At 44.2% G+C, this 21,535-nt stretch overlaps 1 protein-coding gene across 1 annotated transcript in view; it reads right to left on the bottom strand.

The window, feature by feature from the left end:
- Positions 1–21,535, bottom strand: part of SNX29 (sorting nexin 29) — a 586,499-nt gene that overhangs the window by 551,753 nt on the left and 13,211 nt on the right. Inside the window, exons 2-3 of the mRNA XM_063430302.1 lie at positions 14,113–14,177; positions 12,209–12,261 (exon numbers count right to left, since the gene is read on the bottom strand). Of these exons, the coding sequence (XP_063286372.1) occupies positions 12,209–12,261; positions 14,113–14,177 (118 nt within the window). The remainder of the gene's footprint in view (positions 1–12,208; positions 12,262–14,112; positions 14,178–21,535) is intronic.

The following is a 21,535-nucleotide window of genomic DNA, read 5'->3' on the forward strand; positions in this document are numbered from 1 at the left end:
GCCCAGAGATGATGGTTTACCAGCTATAATGCCTACATGGGGGCCACACCGTTGCGGATGACGGCCCGGCTCCGCTCCCCCTCACCCCCCGGCCACATGGAAGCGGCACAAACTGCGCGGTGTCCAAGTCGACCACCTGAACGGACGCAGGCTACCGGAACGAAACCCGCCCGAAGACTCACTCCAGTCAGAGAAACACCAAAGGGGTCTGACATGGGTGGCCCATACGGGCCCTGGCAAAGCCTAGCGCTGGACGGATCCTCCGTGCTGTGTCACTGACCGCTGGAGAAGTGGGCGCCCGAGCCTCTGGGTTTGTGGGGTCCCCGGAGAGATCTGTCCCTGAAGCCGTGAGCCCTGTGGGGTAGGATTGCGCTGTCCTCCCGACGGACCGGTGGTCGTGGGGGATGGGCACCGGCCCCAAATGTGTGGCCGGCACCGGGTGAGACATTGGAACGCACACTTCAAGGGACTCACGTGGAGCTGGGGAGGTGCAGGGAGCGGACGACCGGTGGACTTTGTGGTGTGGGTCCAGCGGACAGTTTGTACTCCTGAGTGCCCACGGTGCCACGGGGGGGCCCGACCAGTGAGCGGAGATCGGCATGGGGAGGACGGAAGGAGGCCTGGCGACCCAGGGCCAGCGTGGTAGCAACGCCATGAGAGACTTCCTTCAGACTAACATGGCCACCCTGCAGTTTACAGTTCACATTTTAAATTTTTCCTCTCTACGTTTGCATCTACTATATAGTTAGTTAGCATATATATCCATGTACTTAAAGAATTTAGGATACGCTAGGTTGTTCAGTTAAGCTTATACACTACTGTTGGTAGCCCTCAAATCATAAGCATTCTCTAATACCACAAGTCAGAATTATAATAGACTAGGCGGTAATAACGCATGTAATGTGCTTGTTTATATGCTCTTTTTTGCCGTAAACATGCAAGGTAATATAGCTTGATCTGACCAGGCAGCAAGGACTTCACAACATGTTTTTAATTTACTACCATAAGCTTTTCTTGTTAGCATAATACTACATTAACGAGTCGCATAATTAAGGGCCGGTCAAACAGCCCACAGATTCAGATGACTGCTAGCAGTAAACGACAGAGTGCAAGACTGTCCGCTTGCTCCACAGACAGACACCCGACCACAGCCTCAAATGCAGCTCCATACACCAGCGCACACACGCAAAGCTAAACAGCTAAACGGGGGTCTTACGCCGAAGTAGAGAGCCTCTGCATGGGCTAACTTTAAATTCCTGCCCCTATACGCATAACGACTGCCTCCCAACATACGGAAATTATTACAAATTTTATCAGACTTAACTCTCACATAGACATGCTGCAAATATTACCTGAGCCTCGCGAATGTTAAAGAACTAGGTTCACTGCCTACATCGACATTGCTCTTATGACCTTAGGGCGACACTGCATATGTTGGCGCACCCGGTTGCTAGTTACTGTTGCACCGAACATGGCCATGTAGAGGCTATTATTTTTTTTATTTTTATTTTTTATATATTTTTTTAAAAAAAAATTCTCACATACAACCCGGCCGCACGTGCATGGACCAAGGTCCCTGGAATTGGTGAGAGGACTCAGCTAGGGATCTTCACGTAGGGCCCTATCCCTCAGGCCCCCTTATGCTCGGGGGCACCCCCCTCCCCTCTTTTTTTTTTTTTTTTTTTTTATTATTATTATTTTACTCTATCTGGCTCATGGCTCACAGAACTTAACGATCACAAGAGCTACTTCAGCCCTGTACCCACTCTCCCGCATATGAATGGCTCAATGTATACAGCTGTAATCCAACATACCGAGTTAGTCCTTTGTGTCACCCCTTTTACTCAATATTATACAATGTATAATGATACACGCTCGCAACCTTAACTGGGCACTTCACATGTACGACTCCCTACGCTGTAGCGAGTATGCAATATGCTCCCGCAATATTGTCCACTCTTCCTAAATTTCAATAAGCACCCTGTACATGTTTACTGAGTAAAGAATGCAACAGCTGCCTATTACTCACTCCCATGCAAAAGCTAAACCTAGCCTGTATAACCCAGCTTGCCTCACAACATAAAAACTTGATCATTAACTGTATGTCTAATCTTCACATGTCAACCTACAATAGACACCCATCTCTTATTAGCAATCTGACCTAGATATGTTTGTTTAACCTGTTCACTAAATACTTTAAAATGTGCAGAATCCATGTACAGAATCAACTGTTTGTATTACCAGGCCTGTTGTTGCTGTCGTGGCACTACGAGTTAAAATGTATTTAAACATGGTTGTAAAAAGTCCATGCACGCTTAATAAAAACCTTTGGAATGAAAAAAAAAAAAAAAAAAAAAAATATTCTGTACTATGCCCTTGGGTTTTTACGTCCAAGATGCATCATACATGTTTATAGCGTCCTATCTCCATGGAGACCGGTGCACTACGCACTGGGGTAGTCACTTGTCCCGCATGAGCACTTCCGGGTTCGGGTACACGGAGAATCACAACACGGATTGGTAAGTCACTTGAAAATATATATATATATATATATATATATATATATATATATATATCAAATCACTTACACTGCACTTTGATCTTGAGAAAGACCCCGTGAGGGCCGAAGAGTTCATCGGGACAGTTTGTTCGTTATGTAAAAAAAGACACATTAGTAAATATCTACTATTTGAAATTCCCTCGAGAGCACCTTCATTTCTTTTTCTGTTTATACTACGTGGTTTGCAAAAGGGCATTATTACTTCACTGTACGTGAAGGGGAGTACCAAGCGATATATATATATAAGCAACTATTTATAACCAGAGAAAGTTGATTTTAAATCGGTTTACGCTGCCCATTTTGTGATATGCTGCACTTTATCAAATTATTTACTGCAAAGAACAAGTTTTAGTTTGCAAACATGTATCAGGGTGATGAATCAAGGATCTACATTCAATTCAATTTAAAATTAACCTGTCAGGGAAATAAAATGACATGGTGGCAAAGGAGGAAAGAATTAAATTTGTCATGTCGTTGGTTGTACAGCCAACATCTCTTGGGGTAAGTTTTCTGACATTAAGAAATTACTGAAATGTCATGTTAGATATGGGACTAAAATATCAGAATATGAAATAAAAAATAAAAAATGATTCAGGCAGACTACATCCTACATAAAAAGGAGCATCTAAGAGTGAGGCCTGGCTAAGCAGAAATGGCTGGTATGAATATGGGGTTAAAAAGGTTGAGAATTTCCGCTGCGCTAGGTTGAGTAACATTGGGACCTGCTCTCAAATTATGGTATTGATTACATATTTTTTATATATATATATATATATATATATATATATATATATATATATATATATATATATATATATATATATATATATATATATATATATATATATATATAAATAAAATAAATATCTATTTATTTTCCAGAATATTTAATCAATTTAAAAGTTTATTCAAAAATGTTAAAATCAAGGCTATAGGGGGGGCGTGGCTAACTGCCGAAACGAGCGGTCGCATGGAGTGAGAGCTCCGTGCCTTGGATGACTTCGCAGCCATAACTCCCATCACACACAGCCCCCCAGCGACTGCAAAGCTAGCGGACCTTACCCCTATGATGGCGCCAGCAAAACAAACGAAACTGACGGACCAGATCCGTCCCGCCAGAAAGGACCGCATGCGGCCTACACAAGATGGCGACGACGGCCACGCCAGCTCACAGCCTACTGATAACGCGCCCGACCCTGAGGGGGACCCCTGCCCATACACAGATGCTCCGGTAACGGAGAAAAGGCTGTACCTAATGCTGCAGGACTTTAGGGTCACCCTGCAATCAGATCTCAGGAAGGCGACCAGTGAGATCAAAAAGGAGATTTCTGACCTGGGAGAACGCACAAACCAGCTGGAAGCCCGCACGGAAGACATATCCACCGAGCACAATGCGCTGGCAGACACTGTGCAACAACTGATGGAAGAACAGACTCAGCTCAAAAGTAAGTTAGCTGACTTAGAAGACCGGTCCCGTAGGAATAACGTTAGATTCCGCGGGGTACCTGAACAAGTGGGCACAGATGAACTACCCACATTTCTTAAAGGACTCTGCGCAACTCTACAACCTGACATAGCAGATGGGGCGTGGATCCTGGACCGAGCTCATCGACTACCACGACCACCGAGGTTGGCACCAGATACACCACGAGACGTGGTTGCGAGATTTCACTACTTCACCTCAAAGAACGCACTGCTCACAGCGTCACGCAAACTTGACAAACTACCAGCACCATATACCTCCATTAATATATATGCGGACCTGTCGGCCTTAACAATGGCTCGGAGAAGAGACTTCATCACGGTGACGAAAACGTTGCGGAACCACGATATTCCATACAGATGGGGTTATCCAACGAAATTACTCGTATGGAGGAACGGTAAAAACCACATGGTGAATGAACCGGAAGTAGGCATGCGCCTTATCAAAGAATGGGGACTGTTCCCGACACAATCGACGGTAGCGGCCGCTACTGCACCACAGCAAGGATCGCTAGGAGAATGGCGTATGGCAGGATCGCCGGCTAAATCTTAAATGGCTGTGCTCCTGGGACTCTTTCCTCCACCGATAAGCTGAATTGGGGACACTGTTCCACCTAATCCCACGTAACTATGAGAAACACTATCCGACACACATGACATGGGAAAATTGCACACGGCTGCTTAAAACTGGGCCACGTGTTGAATTTGAATGTGTATAATGATGTCGGGGGGAGGGTGGGGTTCCTAGGAGTGCTCTAATGTTATACTGTTAGAATGCTATTATGTCGTAAGGTATTTGTGTATATAGCACTGTACTCATGTGAGGGCTATGTAACCGAATTTAGCATGTAAGTCATCCATATCTCGCTCCTACCACCGAGCGCACCCCAAGGATGAGCGTGGGCATGGGCAGGGAGAGCCGGCCTACGCCTCACCCAGTGAAGGCGCTGATCGCTATGAGGGCGCTATGTAAATACTTTAGTTTAATTAGGAATTGGTTGTCATTGTTATCCCCTGTATTAACCCCTATCTCCCATATCCTACCCTCCTTAAGCCGAGCTACGCCAACACCACGTCAAACTAGCTTCTTACCAATTAGCATACCACTACCTGTAATCAATGGATAACACTTTAAAAATCCTTTCCATGAACGTTAAGGGTCTCAATAGCCCACACAAACGCAGATTGGCAGCCCAGGAAATGGCCAAATCCAGGGCGGCTATAATATGTCTACAAGAGACTCATTTTCACATACGCAAACCGCCAAATTTCAGGGTCAAATCCTTCCCCCAGGCCTTTCATGCCATGTCCGGCTCGAAATCAAAAGGGGTCTCAATCTACTTTCACAGGGACTGGGTTTTTACACCCACCAAACAACACGTCAGCAAAGACGGCAGGCTGCTCATATTGGTAGGCTCTCTCAACGGCCTCCAAGTGACTATTGCCTCCCTGTACGCCCCAAACGACACACAAAAAGATTTCCTCACTAGGGCGTTCCGCAAATTAGGTCACTTCCAGTCAGGGCACACCATAGTATGCGGGGACTTTAACTGCACACCCGACCCACATGTAGACATGCAGAGGACCCAAAACCGACCCCCTAAAAAGCCATCATTGGCTATGGGCCAACACCTAGCGAAACTATTGAACTCCTCAGATTACTACGATGTATGGCGCAACCTCTTTCCGAGCGCGAGAGACTATACATTTTATTCCCCTGTCCACATGACTTATTCCAGAATAGACCTATGCCTGTTTGATAAAACCACTTTGCCCCATGCCATGGACGTGCAAATAGGCCCCATCACATGGTCGGACCATGCCCCCTTGCTGATAACAATGAAAGTACCACACCCAGCGAGAGGGAGAGGAGCCTGGCGACTCAATGAGACCCTCCTGGAGACACCTCTCCACTTTGAACACATACGTGCTACAATAGACGCATACTTTGCAAACCATGCACACTGCGAAACCTCACTTGCTACACAATGGGTAGCCCACAAGGTAGTTATGAGGGGGGAATTTATAAGGATGGGAGCAAACACCAAGAGGGCAGCACGCACGGAACAAACCAAACTCACTAGTGACATAGCTGACACTGAGGCTGGCCACAAATCCAACCCATCCAAACAAACACACAAACGGCTACGAGCACTCAGGGCCAAACTGAGAGACTTACAATTACAAACCACTGAGAAACACATGCGATACCTGAAACAAACTCACTACACGCTGGGGAACAAAGCTGGCAAACTTCTAGCTGGCCGCCTGAAACAAAAATACCTCCAGACCAAGATCCCATACATTGTTTCCAAACATGGGGACAAACTCTACAACCCCCAGGACATAGTGAATTCCTTAGCGGACTACTACGCATCGCTTTACCAACTACATACAGACCCAGAGACACCTCAACCTACCAAGGCAAAAATAGAATCCTTTTTGAACAAAGTCACCCTCCCCTGCATATCCCGAGACCTTTGCGCATACCTAACCAGTCCCTTCACCGACGAAGAACTCAGGGCAGCAATTAAATCGCTCCCCAAACGCAAATCTCCGGGCCCAGACGGCCTCTCGAATTATTATTACATTAAGTTCACGGACCAATTAGCCCCCCACCTATTGAAACTGTTCAACGATATTAAACAATCTGGCAGAATGCCCCGTGAAATGCTAGAAGCTTTCATTGTCACTCTGCCTAAGCCCAATAAACCCCCCACGCACTGCGCCAACCTGAGACCAATATCGCTCCTCAACACGGACACTAAATTGTACGCCAAATTGCTGGCTACAAGGATCAAAGCACTCTTTCCCACACTCATCTCTACTGAACAAGCGGGGTTTGTGCCGGGCAGACAAGTAGGGGACAACACACGCCACTTCCTAAATCTTATAGACTGGGCAGGCCACTCCTCTCAACAGGGCCTGGTGCTGGCGTTGGATGCCGAAAAGGCGTTCGATCGCTTGCACTGGGGATACATGACACAAACACTGACTAAAATGGGCATCCCGCAAACCTTCCTGACAAGTATCCTGGCCCTCTATCAAAGCCCGTCGGCTAAGGTCTTTAGCACTGGCTTCTTGTCAGCGCCCTTCACCATACAAAATGGCACACGCCAGGGCTGTCCATTATCGCCACTGATCTTTATTCTCTGCCTCGAACCCCTAACACGACTCATAAAGGATAGTACACAAATTCAGGGTCTGTCAACCCCGGGAGGGACACAGAAGTTGGCTTTGTTTGCCGATGACATACTCATGTTCATAACTCATCCTGTCAGCTCTATTCCAGCGCTGCTAAAGCTACTCAGGGAGTACGGGGAGGTTTCCTTCTATAAAAACAACACCGCCAAAACTCAGGCATTACCGATCAACCTGCCACACCAAACACAAACGCAACTAACCTCCGAATACACCTTTGACTGGCGCAAATCATCCCTCACATATCTGGGGATCAAGCTGACCAAAAATCTACAATCCATCCCTAAAGAGAACCACTATCCTGTCATCCACAAACTGCGTACCACCCTGGAAAAATGGGAGAACCTTGAGATCTCCTGGTTGGGCCGAGTCAATACAATAAAAATGATGGCTCTGCCGCATATCTTATACCTCTTTCGTACGATCCCAATTTCCCTCCCCAATAAGCTGATCAAACTAATGCAATCGGTTATTAACGCTCACGTCTGGAAACGAAAGCCCCCAAGAATAGCCCAGCGCAACCTAGGCTTCCCCTTCACCAAAGGGGGCCTGGGCCTTCCGGACATTAGAACATACTATAGGGCTACAACTCTAGCACAGGGAGTACACATCCTGAGACTCAAAAATGATTCTCACAAACCTCTGTGGATGCCACTAGAAGACGCCTACCTACACCCACATAACACTTCCCGCATGCTATGGTCCAATGCCCCGGCTAAGCCTGAGGGAGCATACCAGTCACACTGTTCCCGCTTCCTGTTGGGCTCATGGCGGACTTGGAGCCACTTGATTGTGGACCAGCGCCTGCTCTTCAGGGAAGCGCCGCTGGAAACCATGACCATTTTTTCTCCAGACCTACCCCTGGCGAGCTGGATAGCTAGGGGCATTTATAAAGTAAAAGACCTACTGGTAGGGGACAAGATTCAAACGTTCCCAGATCTCCAACAAAAATTTTCTTTACCCCAGAAGGACATGTACCTGTATCTCAGAACAAAAAACATTCTGCTATCCCATGTGTGCGGAACAAAAGAGATATCCCGAGACCTACCCCTGCTACCCACTCAGGTCCTCTCCGCTAAGCTAGGGAAGCCCCTGTCTATGTGCTATAATGCCCTACTGGAGGGTCAGGCAGGTGATGTACGATCCTATATGACGCAATGGGAGGGGGAACTAGGCTACCAACTGACACTGGCCCAATGGTATGAGGCACTGACAATCACGAAAAAAGCCTCCAAGGGCCTCTCGCTATGGGAGGCTTACTGCAAAATAGCCATGAGATGGTACTTGGTACCACACAAACTAGCACGTATCTACACAGGTTCCTCTGAGCTTTGCTGGTGATGCGAGGGGGGAGTGGGCACCATGCTACACATGTTTTGGGAATGCCAGGCTTTAGGTACACTCTGGAAACAAATACAAGGCCTTATTGAGAAAACCACCGGCCTCCTGATTCCAATGACACCAGAACATTACTTACTACATATGATATCTGGGCTCTCATTGCACCCCCACAAGAATGTACTAATAAACATACTCACAGTGACAAAAATCTTAATAGCCCAACATTGGAAAAGCAAAGGGATACCCACAATAGAGGCAATCACAGAGAGAGTGGATGTTATAAGTTCTCATGAGCGCATGGCCAGCAGGATCTGGGGTGGGGGAAGCAGATATGACAAAGACTGGGCATGCTGGAACGTCAGGCCCTGACTCCCAATGTATAAGAATGCGCCCCAGGCTTCAAGTACTAACGATCACGAACCAGACCCACTTAACTGATGTTATAGCACCCAGAGAGAGTCTAAAAGTGTTTTTGAGAGGCTAACTAGACCGAGCAAGAAAAGGGTAGCAAGGCTGGGGACTCTTAGTCTCCATTCCAAGTTTATTCCCCCCCCCTTCCCAATCTGCTCCTGCTCCTGACCTCCCCCCAAAATCTGCCGACACAACACCAAATGAACGAAGTTGGAACCTAGGTATAAGGCACCACCAAATCAGGAGCACAAAGTTATCTGATGTTTATAAGTAATGTGCATATGTTCACTGTTCCGTGATGCATAAATTGTACTGATCAACAGGCACTGTTACGGATTTCCTACTGACATGTAACCCCGATATAACTGACAATGTCTGCAATGTATGCTTGTTCATGCTGTTGGCAAAATAAAGATTATATATGGAAAAAAAAAAAATCAAGGCTATAGAAGCATGTAGAATGAGGCCAGTTCATTGCATATGGTCAGGGTTAGTAAGCTTTAACCGCTCTAGAGAATACAAGTAAGGTCATTGAGATTGATAGGCTATTTAATTTTAACTTCCCTGATCTATAACCCTGACAATAGTATAACTGTTACAAGTTGTGTAAATGCCTCCCCGTGTTTCATTGTATTTACATTTCTTTCCAGTCTCCTCAACTTAACAATTCTACCCTGGTTTGCACAGATATGGTTCCGCTTATTGGAGACTATCCGGTTTATCTCCATTAGCCTTTTTCTTAAAAACCCTGCCGCCTTAAGAACGTGCCCTCTAACTACGGTCTTGTGGCAAGCCAGTAAACAAACACAGAAACCTCTGCAGAGTTAACCTTAAAAAAGTACAGTAGTTGTGATACTACCGAGATGCTATCCTTACTCAGCTATATGTATGTTTCACAAATACGAGTATCTCCACATACCCGATGGTGTGCAAATCTCCGTATAGCCCTTGTGACCACCATCAACAACACCGATACGCACATAGCACACGACTGGACAACTAAGGTATAATCCTGTTCACCACTCTACCCTTACAGCAAAAGTGCACGGCTTATCTCTGATGCCGCATGTTTACCTATGTATGTCACCAGATTGCATACGCCGTTTAAGGCAATGCAAGGCCAGGTATTTCGCTTAGGCACGAAACAATATAGAAACAAAGAAAAACCCTGCCGACTTAGGTGATAGGACTGGTTTTAAGCATGAGCCAACGCACTCATCACTGTTGTTCAACTTGTACATTCCCGATTGACAGGACATACTTGCCCAAACGTGTATGCAACATAACATTTCAATCTCTTGCCTGATACTAACTAAAATGTGCTTGTCTCACATCTACCCTAATGTACTGTATAATTTTGCAACGCTGGAGGATTGCCTTTGGGGTACCTCTTTCGCAACTGTTACCTGTTTACGCACTACAAAAATAAAGAATTAAAAAAAAAAAAAAAAAGTACAGTAGTAACTTGCATAGCTCTTACAATATACAGTGATCTTCTATGAGGGATTCATTAATACGCCAGGCACATCTGCCCCAAACCAGGAGACAAGTATGGTAAGGAATAGCATCCATGGCATGGTAGGACCAGATGATTGGAAACATCCTTGACCTGTTTAACCCCTGCCCTATTCACCATGCGCATGTCATTTTTGGTAAATGAACAATGAACTTATGAATAAAAGTATTGTGTCAATGTGTCAGGTACAAGGCCCTTCAGTTGAAGCACAAGTCACAACTATCCAAAAGACCAGAAAACCCCCAACAAATATGTTCAGATTAAATTTTTTTTTCTGTAATACACAGGTGTCTGTAAGCTATATATAATTACACTTCTCAATGCCATGTCCTTAATAATGTAGTAGGTCTGGGTCTCAGTGACATCTGTGTGTGTCATGCAGAGCTGGCTAAGCTGCTGGGAAAATCTTCACTCTTAGATGACTCCAGGTTCATTTTATACAAAGAGCATTATTGTTTTTTTCCAATATGTATTTGGGTCCAACGGTTATCACGTTGCTGAGACATCTGCTGTATTTATCTTCTCACATATTCCAGAAAAAGGGGATTGATTCCACTGCACGCCAATTACACTAGAGCTTGTATTAGCTCTAACAAATGTGAGTAAGACTACATAAGATCTACAAATTATTAGAGCTTTGTATTGCTGTTACATACAAAAACAGAGAAAATCCAATAGTGTAGTATGTCCACAGATGCAAAGCAGCTCTTGACCTGATATTTTAAACAAGAAGAGACTCTCTTACAGGATTTTTCTGTATCCTTCCAAGTGATATATTTATACTAGACTTTTTATTGGACTTTGTTTTCCACTCTTAAATTTTATTGCGTTCTTATATATTGTGACGGACCGCTGGCACTCTGAGTACCTCCGCCAATTGATGCTCCTAGTGCTCGCTGAGGACTCAAAGCACGCCAACCGACCCCATCAGCACTGCAGACCTCACTTCCAGCGATGCAGCTGCACCAGGGTCTCGCTGTCTCCACCCACCCTGGACCCAAGGCCAGGATCCAGCTTCCAGTGGGTGAACCTCTCTTTCCCCAGAGAGCAGGAACAAGCTCTTAGCAGAGCTTAGTGATCATACCCTGGGGAGTATAATGATTATAGCAATCCCCAGAGTGTAGTTCTCCAATACAATTTAAAGGGGCAGCAAGTTTTTTAAAATCCAATCTGCAAAAATAGTCTTAAAGGGCATTGTTCCCAAAAGTCACAGTATGTCTCCAGATGGTTCTTAAAAGGCCAGCAGCAGCACAACACAAATCCATTATGCCCACATCTTGTACTTAAAGGGCCATATCTTCCCGGGACCATAATCACTTGGCAAGAGGCTGGCAAGCAGTCCTCTCCAGGCACAAGTGGCGAGGTTAATTATCTTATATTTCCCAATAATATAAGCGGTACCTTCTATATTTTTTGTTTCCATCCTTTGCACGTGCCTGTTTCTTTAGTGCCATTTGAGGGAGGCTCATTATTTTAGGTGAGCTGCCTTTTACGGTTCGGGTTTGGTTACTCAGCACGGAACCTTTGCGGGTTTTTTAATGTAGATACATTACTTATAACAGATGTCGTAATGCTGAAGAAAACATTGTCAATTTAACCCCTTAAGGACCAAACTTCTGGAATAAAAGGGAATCATGACATGTCACACACGTCATGTGTCCTTAAGGGGTTAAAATACTAGATATAACCAGTTTTACCTGCTATCAGAGTCTGAAGCTATTTCTTTGCGTCCTCCAAATCGAATCTGGCACTACAAAACAAAAAATAAAATAAAAATGAAAGGTTTTCAGGCAGAACTGCAACTATATCCACATAGTTTTAAAGGGTGAAAAGTTGAAGTAAAAAACATCTTTATTTAACACCCCTTAAGGACCAAACTTCTGGAATAAAAGGGAATCATGACATGTCACACATGTCATGTGTCCTTAAGGGGTTAAAGAAGACTATTCATTCACTTAAACTTTTAAGTGCAATTTCGCAATTTTTTTTCTGCCACTGGATGTTTGCTCAAATTTGAGCATTCTGCCATCTTTTACTGTATGTCGTATTTGTCCAAATAGTGTACACTTAACCCCTTAAGGACCAAACTTATGGAATAAAAGGGAATCATGACATGTCACACATATCGTGTCCTTAAGGGGTTACCTAAAGAAGCTCATACACATTTTAAAGTACCAATAAAAGTGTATTTTTATATCACGTGGAAACATATAATTACACTGTATGAATAATAACCCAGATTAGCCTTCAATAGTTTGTACATGATTAGAGTTCCTCAATAAACACACACACACAGTAAATTTTTAGCTGACATTATACAGCTAATCGGCATCTGATATTTTTGTTTGTTTTTGTGGCAATTATAGGTCACATAATACAAAAAGACTTTTGGTCACAACCTTAAATGTTTTCAAAATTTATTATACAGGAATTAAAAGCAAAATAAGTCAAAAACAGCCCACAAAAGTATACATTTGTAAGACAAGTAGTGCAATTTAAAGCATGGAACTATTTTATTACAAAATGTCTGTCAACCTTAGTGGTAATATTTTATCCTCCATTTTTCCCACAAATATAGATTTTTCATTTTTAAAAAAGTCTAATATTAAACAGATATATTGAACAAAAAAATATATTTTAAAAAAAATAAATAAATTAAAGTTGGAAATTGTATTTCAACACTTCCTCCAAATTCAGCAATGCCCCAATGTGTACTATTTCCACAGTCTCTTAATGAAACAAGGCCAAACGAGAGATGTTCGACAGCCAAACTAAAGAGGTGCACATCTAACTTTTCAAACCTGGATCACTGATTGTTTTAACACATTTTCATGCAAATCTGGGAGCAGGTATTTGAAAGTTAACTGTCCTTTGACGCTTAGCCAGTCCATTCAAAACACAGTCTAATTGTCCTAGACATTGCAGTCCATATCAGCTTCATAGCTGAGGATCAAGGGGTCAGAAAAAAGAAAAATGATAAATTATGTAAGTGTAAGACCAGGAATGATGTTGTTAAAGGGACACTATAGGCACCCAGACCACTTCAGCTCAATGAAGTGGTCTGGGTGCCAGATCCATCTAGGGTTAACCCTGCCTGCTGTAAACATATCAGTTTCAGATAAACTGCTATGTTTACATTAGGTTTAATCCAGCCTCTAGTGGCTGTTTCATTGACAGCCGCTAGAGACGCTTCCGTGCTTCTCACTGTGATTTTCACAGTGAGAAGACGCCAGCGGTCCATAGGAAAGCATTGAGAATACTTTCCTATGGACTGACTGAATGCGCGCGTGGCTCTTGCCGTGCATGCGCATTCGGCGGAAGAGGGAGGAGAGTACCCAGCGCCGAGGGAGCCCGGCGCTGGAGAAAGGTAAGCCTTTAACCCCTTCCTTCCCCTAGAGCCCATGCTGGTATTGGATAAGTACAGTAAGAGTTTTTTTTACTCATACACTGTGTAGGGGGCAAGGGAGCTATAGTGCTAGGAATACTACTTTGTATTTCTAACATTATAGAATCCCTTTAACTATATGTATTATAATTCAGACAAACACACAACCAGCATGGACACCATATGGATTTTGGCAGTAAAAAAATAAAACCTCACCTGCTTTACTGCATCCAACAGCCTCTCCAGGAGACATTGCCTTTTGACGTCATTGCTCTGTAAGACTGAAATCAAGAACATACAAGTAATGTAATTTCATATAACATGCACGCATAAATGAGCTTCTAGTAGAAAACATAAAAAAACACAAGCTACAGAGTATTGAATTTGACACTCGATAGCTTTGTTTATTGCATCCATAGCCTCCATTCTCAGCAAGAAGGCAGATTGTCTAAAACTCTTGGAATTAATCTATAATTTGCACAAACATAGGTAGATGAGATCTATAGAATATCCAAAGCAAATCACAGAAGGAAATCTACTATAGATAGTCTACGGAAGGACCACTGAAATTTATAACAATTTCATTTTAATAATATCACATAAATTAGCAACACAAAGGCCATTGGAGAAAAAGAAAAAGAAAAGAAAAAAATCAAACCACATGCTATCACACAATTATTATCATTATTATTTCTAGCTAGCTAAAAATTGGAGAAGCTCAGAGGTCTCAACAAGATTTTGAAGTGTTTCTGTGGGAATTTGTGCCCATTCATACAGTACAGCATTTGTGAGGACAGACACAGATGTTGGACGAGTAGGCCTGGCTCACGGGTCCAATTTATCCCAAAGGTGTTCGATGGGGTTAAGGTCAAGGCTTTGTGCAGGCCAGTCAGGTTCATCCACACCAAAAACTCATCCAACCAGGTCTTTATTGACCTTGCTTTGTGTACCAAGACACAGTCAAGCTCAAATAGAAAAAGGCCTTACACAAACTGTTCCCACAAAGCTGAAAGCATAGCATTGTCCAAAATGTCTTGGTATGCTGAATAATTACAATTTCACTTTACAGGAAGTAAGGGGTCTAGCCCAAGCCTTAAAGAACAGTCCAACAGCATTGTCCCTCCTCCACCAAACTTTACTGTTGGCAGAATGCAGTGAGGCAGGCAACGTTCTCCTGGCATCCGCCAAATGCAGACTCACTTATGAGACTGCCAAACAGAGAAGCATGATTCGAAACGCCACAGAATGTTTTCACTGCCCATTAGTGGCATGCTTTCCACCACTCAATCCTATGCTTGGCATTGTACATTATGATGTGAGGCTTGCATGCAGCTGCTCGGCCATGGAAACCCATTCCGTAAAGCCTGCGTCATACAGTTTTTGTGCCGATATGGTCAGCAGAAGTTTGGAACTCTTCACTATGGCATCAGCAGGGCATTAGTGACTTTCACGCAGTGTGCGCCTCAGCAATCAGTGACCCTGCTCAGTGACTAAACGGTTCCACTTTCTAATATTCCCACTACAGTTGACCATGCAATATTTAGCAGGGATTAAAGTTCACGTCTCACTTATTGCAAAGGTGGCGTTCACAGTACCACACTTCAAATGTTTGTAAAAGTAGACTGCAACCCTAGGTGCTTGATTTTATAAAACTGTGGCAGTGGGTCTGATTGAAACATCTCAACACCATAGTCCCCATTTCCAGCATTACAGCTTAGCTGGGATCTTGCAGTCCTTCACCCACCCTGGACCCAAGACCAGGATCCAGCTTCCAGTGGGCAGACCTCTCCAACTCCACAGAGTGTAGCAGGCTGCTCTTACGCTCTTACAAGAGCAAGTGATTACAACCCAAAGGAGTATAGTGATATAGCAATCCTCAGAGCAGATACAGTTGTTCCCCCACACACATGAGATGAGACTATGTTGACGGTAGGCAGGAACCCGTTTAATGAAAGTCACAACTGGCCTTATATGCAAGTCCCCATGCAAGGGGCACTGCCCCCTGGACCTGAGAGTAAACCACAGTAAAAACAAATACACAATGACATTGGCTCTCAGATCCAGGACACTCCTGTACATAACCAGATAACCCTTGTCTGTGCCTGGGAGATAATTAGATCAGAGACTGTAGTAATCTAATCCAAATATCTCCAAGCACAGAAAACAGAAATTTTTACTTACCGTAAATTCTTTTTTTCTTAATATGGTGGCAGTAACCTCTGGGTTTTGCTCCTCCCTGTGGACAAGACCTTTAACAAGCTTTTTTAAAAGGATCCTCCCCCTTTAGGTATAAATACTGAACCCGCAAAACCTACCCCAGTACGTAACAAGTAAAGAAAACCAGAACAAGCAAACAATCCAATGCAAAAAATTCTTTAATAAAGAGGGAGGGTAATAATACTGCCACCATATTAAGAAAAAAAGAATTTACGGTAAGTAAAAATTTCTGTTTTTTCTGTCATATGGTGGCAGTAACCTCTGGGATATAGCAAGAATCCCTCTGGGCGGGACCTATGACACGACGGCTTGTAACACCTTACGCCCAAAAGCAGCTTCAGAGGCAGAGAATATGTCTAGCCGGTAGTGCTTGATAAAGGTGTTGAAGGACGACCAGCATGCCGCCTTGCAAATGACTTCTGGAGATGCAAGTGCTCTTTCTGCCCATGAGGTAGCCATTGCTCGAGTAGAATGGGCCTTGATTGTAGCAGGAGACTGCAGACCTGAGGAAGAATATGCCAAATCGATAGCCTGAATAAGCCAACGAGATAAGGTCCCACGGGAAGCCACCTTGCCCTTTTGGTGACCCTGAAAATTAACAAACAGGTGATCCGAAACTCTGAACTCCTTTGTTCTGTTTAAATATATACATAACGCTCTTCTGACGTCCAACTTTTGCCATCTGTGCTCTTGAAGAGATGAGGGCGCACTAAAAAAGGAAGGTAAAACAATAGGCTGATTAACATTTTTTGAAGATAAAACCTTTGGAAGAAAAGATGGTCTTGGGTAAAGAACCACTTTGTCCTCATGAAAAATGGTGAATTCATCTGAGGAGGATAGGGCGTGAAGTTCTCCCACTCTTTTGGCAGACGTGATGGCTACCAAAAACAATACCTTAAGGGACAAAATTTTCAAAGGAACTTCCTCCAAGGGTTCAAACGGGTTAGTACTAAGGGCCTGAAGGACTAGGGACAAGTCCCACGTCGGAAAGACCGATCGTTTAGGAGGTCTCTTGAGGCTGATGGACCTAAAAAATCTTCTGACGAAAACATTGGCTGCCAAATCCTTAATAAGAAAAAAATTCAAAGCTGAGATTTGAACCTTGAGAGTGGAGACTCCCAGGCCTGCGTCAAAGCCGTCTTGCAAAAACTGAAGAATGTTATCTATAGACGGTTGTAATATCGAGACCCGGTGATCCCTACCCCAGTGAAGAAATTTGGACCAAATTCTGAAGTATATCCTAGAAGTTGATCTTCTAGTTGCGTGTAGTAAGACTTATTCTCTCATCTTGCAAGCCCTTGTTCCGAAGGATCAGCCTTGCAGTAGCCAAGCCGTCAACCTGAACATTTCCAGTACTTTCAAGGGTAGGTTCCTGTTCACAATGAGATGAACTGAAATGGGAAGCTCCCAATAGTCGATAGTCATCTTCTTTAGGGCCGCAAACCAGACTCTGTTTGGCCAATAAGGGATTACCGCCAATATCCTCGCCTTGTCCGTACGTGTCTTGAGGAGGACCTTTGGGATCAGGGGCAGAGGAGGGAAGATGTAAGCCAGCTGAAAATCCCACTTTATCGATAGAGCGTCTATCCAATTGGGTTGATCCGTTCTGAAAAGGGAGGCGAAGTGGGAAACCTTTTTGTTTGATTCTCTTGCCATCAAATCTACTTCTGGGACTCCGAATTTTCCAGTCAAGATTCTGAATACGTCTGGGTGTAGAGACCATTCCTTTTGGTCCCACTTCCCTCTGCTCAAATCGTCGGCTATTACATTTTCGCTGCCTCTTATGTAAACCGCTGCGATGTCTTCTAGATTTCTCTGCGCCCATTCCATAACTTCTGTACAAAGACTGTAAAGCCTTCTTGCTCTGGTTCCTCCCTGTCGATTGATATAAGAGACTACCGTGCGATTGTCTGACTGTATCTTGACCGCTCTTTGCAGTAGCCAAGGTCTGAGGTGATGAAGAGCATACAGAACCGCCAATAATTCTTTGAAATTTGTCGACTCCTTTGCTTCCTTGGAAGACCATTTTCCTTGGAACATGGTGGAGCCTAAGTGGGCTCCCCAACCTGAGTTTGAAGCGTCTGTGGTGACTATTAGCCAGACCTTTGGTAGAAAGGATAAACCTTTTAAAAGGCACTCTGAGGTTTTCCACCAATCTAATTGCGTCTTCACCTGAGGGGACAGCAGGAATATTGTGTCCAGATCTTCCACCTTCTTTGACCAGGAAGTCAGGATGTTCCATTGTAAGGGCCTGACCTTTGATCTTGCCCATTTGACCGCCGGGAAGGTGGCCGTAAGAAGGCCTAACACACTCATGGCCTCTCTGAAGGAACAAGTTTTCATCCTTTGGAGGTTGGAAATCGTTCTTCGGATCTGTTTCCTCTTTCGTTTGGGAAGGAAAATTGACATGGAGTCTGAATTGATCTCGAAACCGAGAAACTCTATAACTCTGGTTGGAATGCAAACTGATTTCTTTAGATTCAAGATCCAGCCATGGTCCTGAAGAAACCTTATAGTGACCTGCAGATCCTTGTGTAGTTGATCCTCGGTATGAGCCACTAGAAGCCAGTCGTCTAAATATGGGATAATTGAAATACCCCTTTCCCTCAAATGAGCAGTTAGAGGAGACAGGATCTTTGTAAAGATTCTTGGAGCGGACGACAGACCAAAAGGCAGGGCCCTGAATTGGAAATGAAGGATGTGACCTCTTCTTCTTCTTATTGCAAATCTTAAATATTTCCTTGAAGCGGTGGCTATCGGAACATGAAGATATGCATCCTTTAAGTCTATCTTTACCATCACGTCGCCTTTTTGTAATAGAGGAAAAATCGATGCGATTGATTCCATGCGGAATCTGTGATAGGGGATAAACTGATTTATTTTCTTCAAATCCAGAATGGGCCGAAACGAGTTGTCCGGTTTTGGAACTAGAAATAGTCTCGAATAGACTCCCCGAAATTCCTGTTTTTTTGGAACTCTTTCTATAACCTCTTTGTGTAGAAGCAGCCTGGACTGATAATCTAGGGCTCGAGATTTTTTTTTTTTTTTTGCAGACTGGTAAGTCGAAAGTAGGAACCTTGATCTTGGTTTTTCCAGAAAAATAATCTTGTGTCCCTTTCGGATAATCTTTAGAACCCATGGATCCTCCGTGGTCTGTTCCCACACCGGAAAAAAATATTGGAGCCGTCCTCCCACACCTCTGGCGTCAAAAACGTCTCCCCTTGTCTCTGAAGGATCTTTTGACCTCATTACTTTCAAATTTCCGGTTTTTTTCCTTTCTTTGAAAAAAATGTGGTCTCTCTTGAAAGGATCTCCTACCCCTAGATTGGTAATTTCTGTACCCCGGTCTCCAGGAGGACTTCCTATCTTGAGGAAGTGCCTTCTTGGTTTCAGACATCTGTCTTATGATTTCCTCTAAGGGGGCGCCGAATAATTTAGACTTCTCCAAAGGAAGTTCACAAAGGACTGCTTTTGACGCTGTATCCGCAGACCAAGACCTCAACCATAGGGCACGTCTTGCTACAGAAGACAAACCCATAATCCTGGAGGCCAATTTAAGCACCTCAGTCGACATATCCAAAAGGAATTCATTCGCCAAATGCATGTTCTGAGACATGTGACTTAGATCCTCAATATGACCAGACGATAAATTTTCCTGCACAAATTTTAGCCACACTTCATTAGCTCTGGCTACTGCAGCTCCTGCCAGTAAGGCTTTGCATTGGAAACCAGCTGTCTGATAAGCCCGCCTACACGAGGTTTCGGCACTTTTATCCATAGGATTCTTTAACGCTGCAGTTTCTCCTATAGGGATAGTGGTTCTCTTGGCAATCTGTGCCACCTGAACATCAACCTTTGGGAGATCTTCCCACATAACGTCGCTAGCCAACCTGAAGACATCCTTGAAGTGTCTGGAAATAAAGGCACGTTTTTCCGTGCTTTTCCATTCCCTAAATACAAATTCAACTAGGCTCTGTTGGACAGAAAAGCCCTTCTTTGGATTTTCCGATCCCTGAGGTAGGATTGTCAGATTTACTTCTTTAATAAATTTGCGGATTGCCTCAGGGGGAAACCCCACTGGTTCGCTTGACGAGGAACCTGAATCCACTGATTCGCCAGAAGAAGAACATTCTCCCGAAGATGATTCAGATGAAGAAATTCTCTTTCTTTTATTAATCTTTTGATGAATGGGGGCTTCTACCCTTTTAGATTCTTTAATCGAGTCCAAGGTATGGGACAAGTTCTCCTGGAACCAGGATAGGAAAGATTGCATATCCTTTTGCTTTTCTCTTTCCAAAGAGTTTGCAGTACACTGACTGCATATTTTCTTCCTAGACCCGTCTGGGAGAGGAGTTGCACATTCGCTGCAAACAATATGTTTGGACTTCACCGTAGCCTTTCTAGGCGTGGGGGTTAGCTTTTCCTTATCCATCTCAGGTGGACTAGACATATCTGGAAAAAAATAAATGGAGGCACTTAGAATCCAAACTCTTCTTCAGAAAGTATTTCAAAGTAAAGATTACTTTATCAATCTTACCTCAAAATACCTCTGAGCCGTGTGGGGGGGCAGGTGACACGGCGTACCACTTCTGACCTGCATCCATGCTGTCAGTGGGTACCAGCACAGCTTTTACATTCAAATTTCGCGGGTTTTTTTTTTTTTTTCTTTTTTTTTGTGTGTATATCTTTAAGCTTCCGTTTGCGCATGCGTCATTGCGCACCCGGAAGCTTAGGTGGAACGCAATCACCACCAGGGCGTGCGTTCCACCGCTGTCCGCTTGCTCAGAGCGAGCTCCGCCTCCCGGAAGCATTCTGCCGGCAACCTTCTCGGCATAAATCCAACAGCCTCTTTCACTCCGTAACGGCAAGACAACGGAGCATGGGCCACTCAGCCTACCACCCGGGCAGCTCTCGGACCGGATCCCCCAGACAACAGCCCGTGTGCCTCACCATCAACGAAAGTCCTGTCCATCCCTATCGGGACAAGAAAGAAGACTGGGGTAGGTTTTGCGGGTTCAGTATTTATACCTAAAGGGGGAGGATCCTTTTAAAAAAGCTTGTTAAAGGTCTTGTCCACAGGGAGGAGCAAAACCCAGAGGTTACTGCCACCATATGACAGAAAAAAAAAACACTTTTCCCCAAACACCCCAAAATTCCAAAACACATGGAAACCCCACAAATCCACATCAAGTCACATCCCCTGATAGCCCCGATCGGGGGGACCAACTTATCCAAAAATCACCCAGATCGGTTCAGTGGTTTGGGATTTCCATGGAAGTCAGAGTTTTGACCGACCGTGCACATGGTCCTATGCCCAAAACAGTTCCAGGGTATTAGGGATAATGGTCGTATCTCTTTCTGGAGTATAAAAGTACATGAATCACATACGTTTTTGCATGACCCATAGTCCTGAGACAGGAGG

The sequence above is a fragment of the Pelobates fuscus genome, chromosome 8 (assembly GCF_036172605.1).
Source record: "Pelobates fuscus isolate aPelFus1 chromosome 8, aPelFus1.pri, whole genome shotgun sequence".
Lineage (NCBI taxonomy): Eukaryota > Metazoa > Chordata > Amphibia > Anura > Pelobatidae > Pelobates > Pelobates fuscus.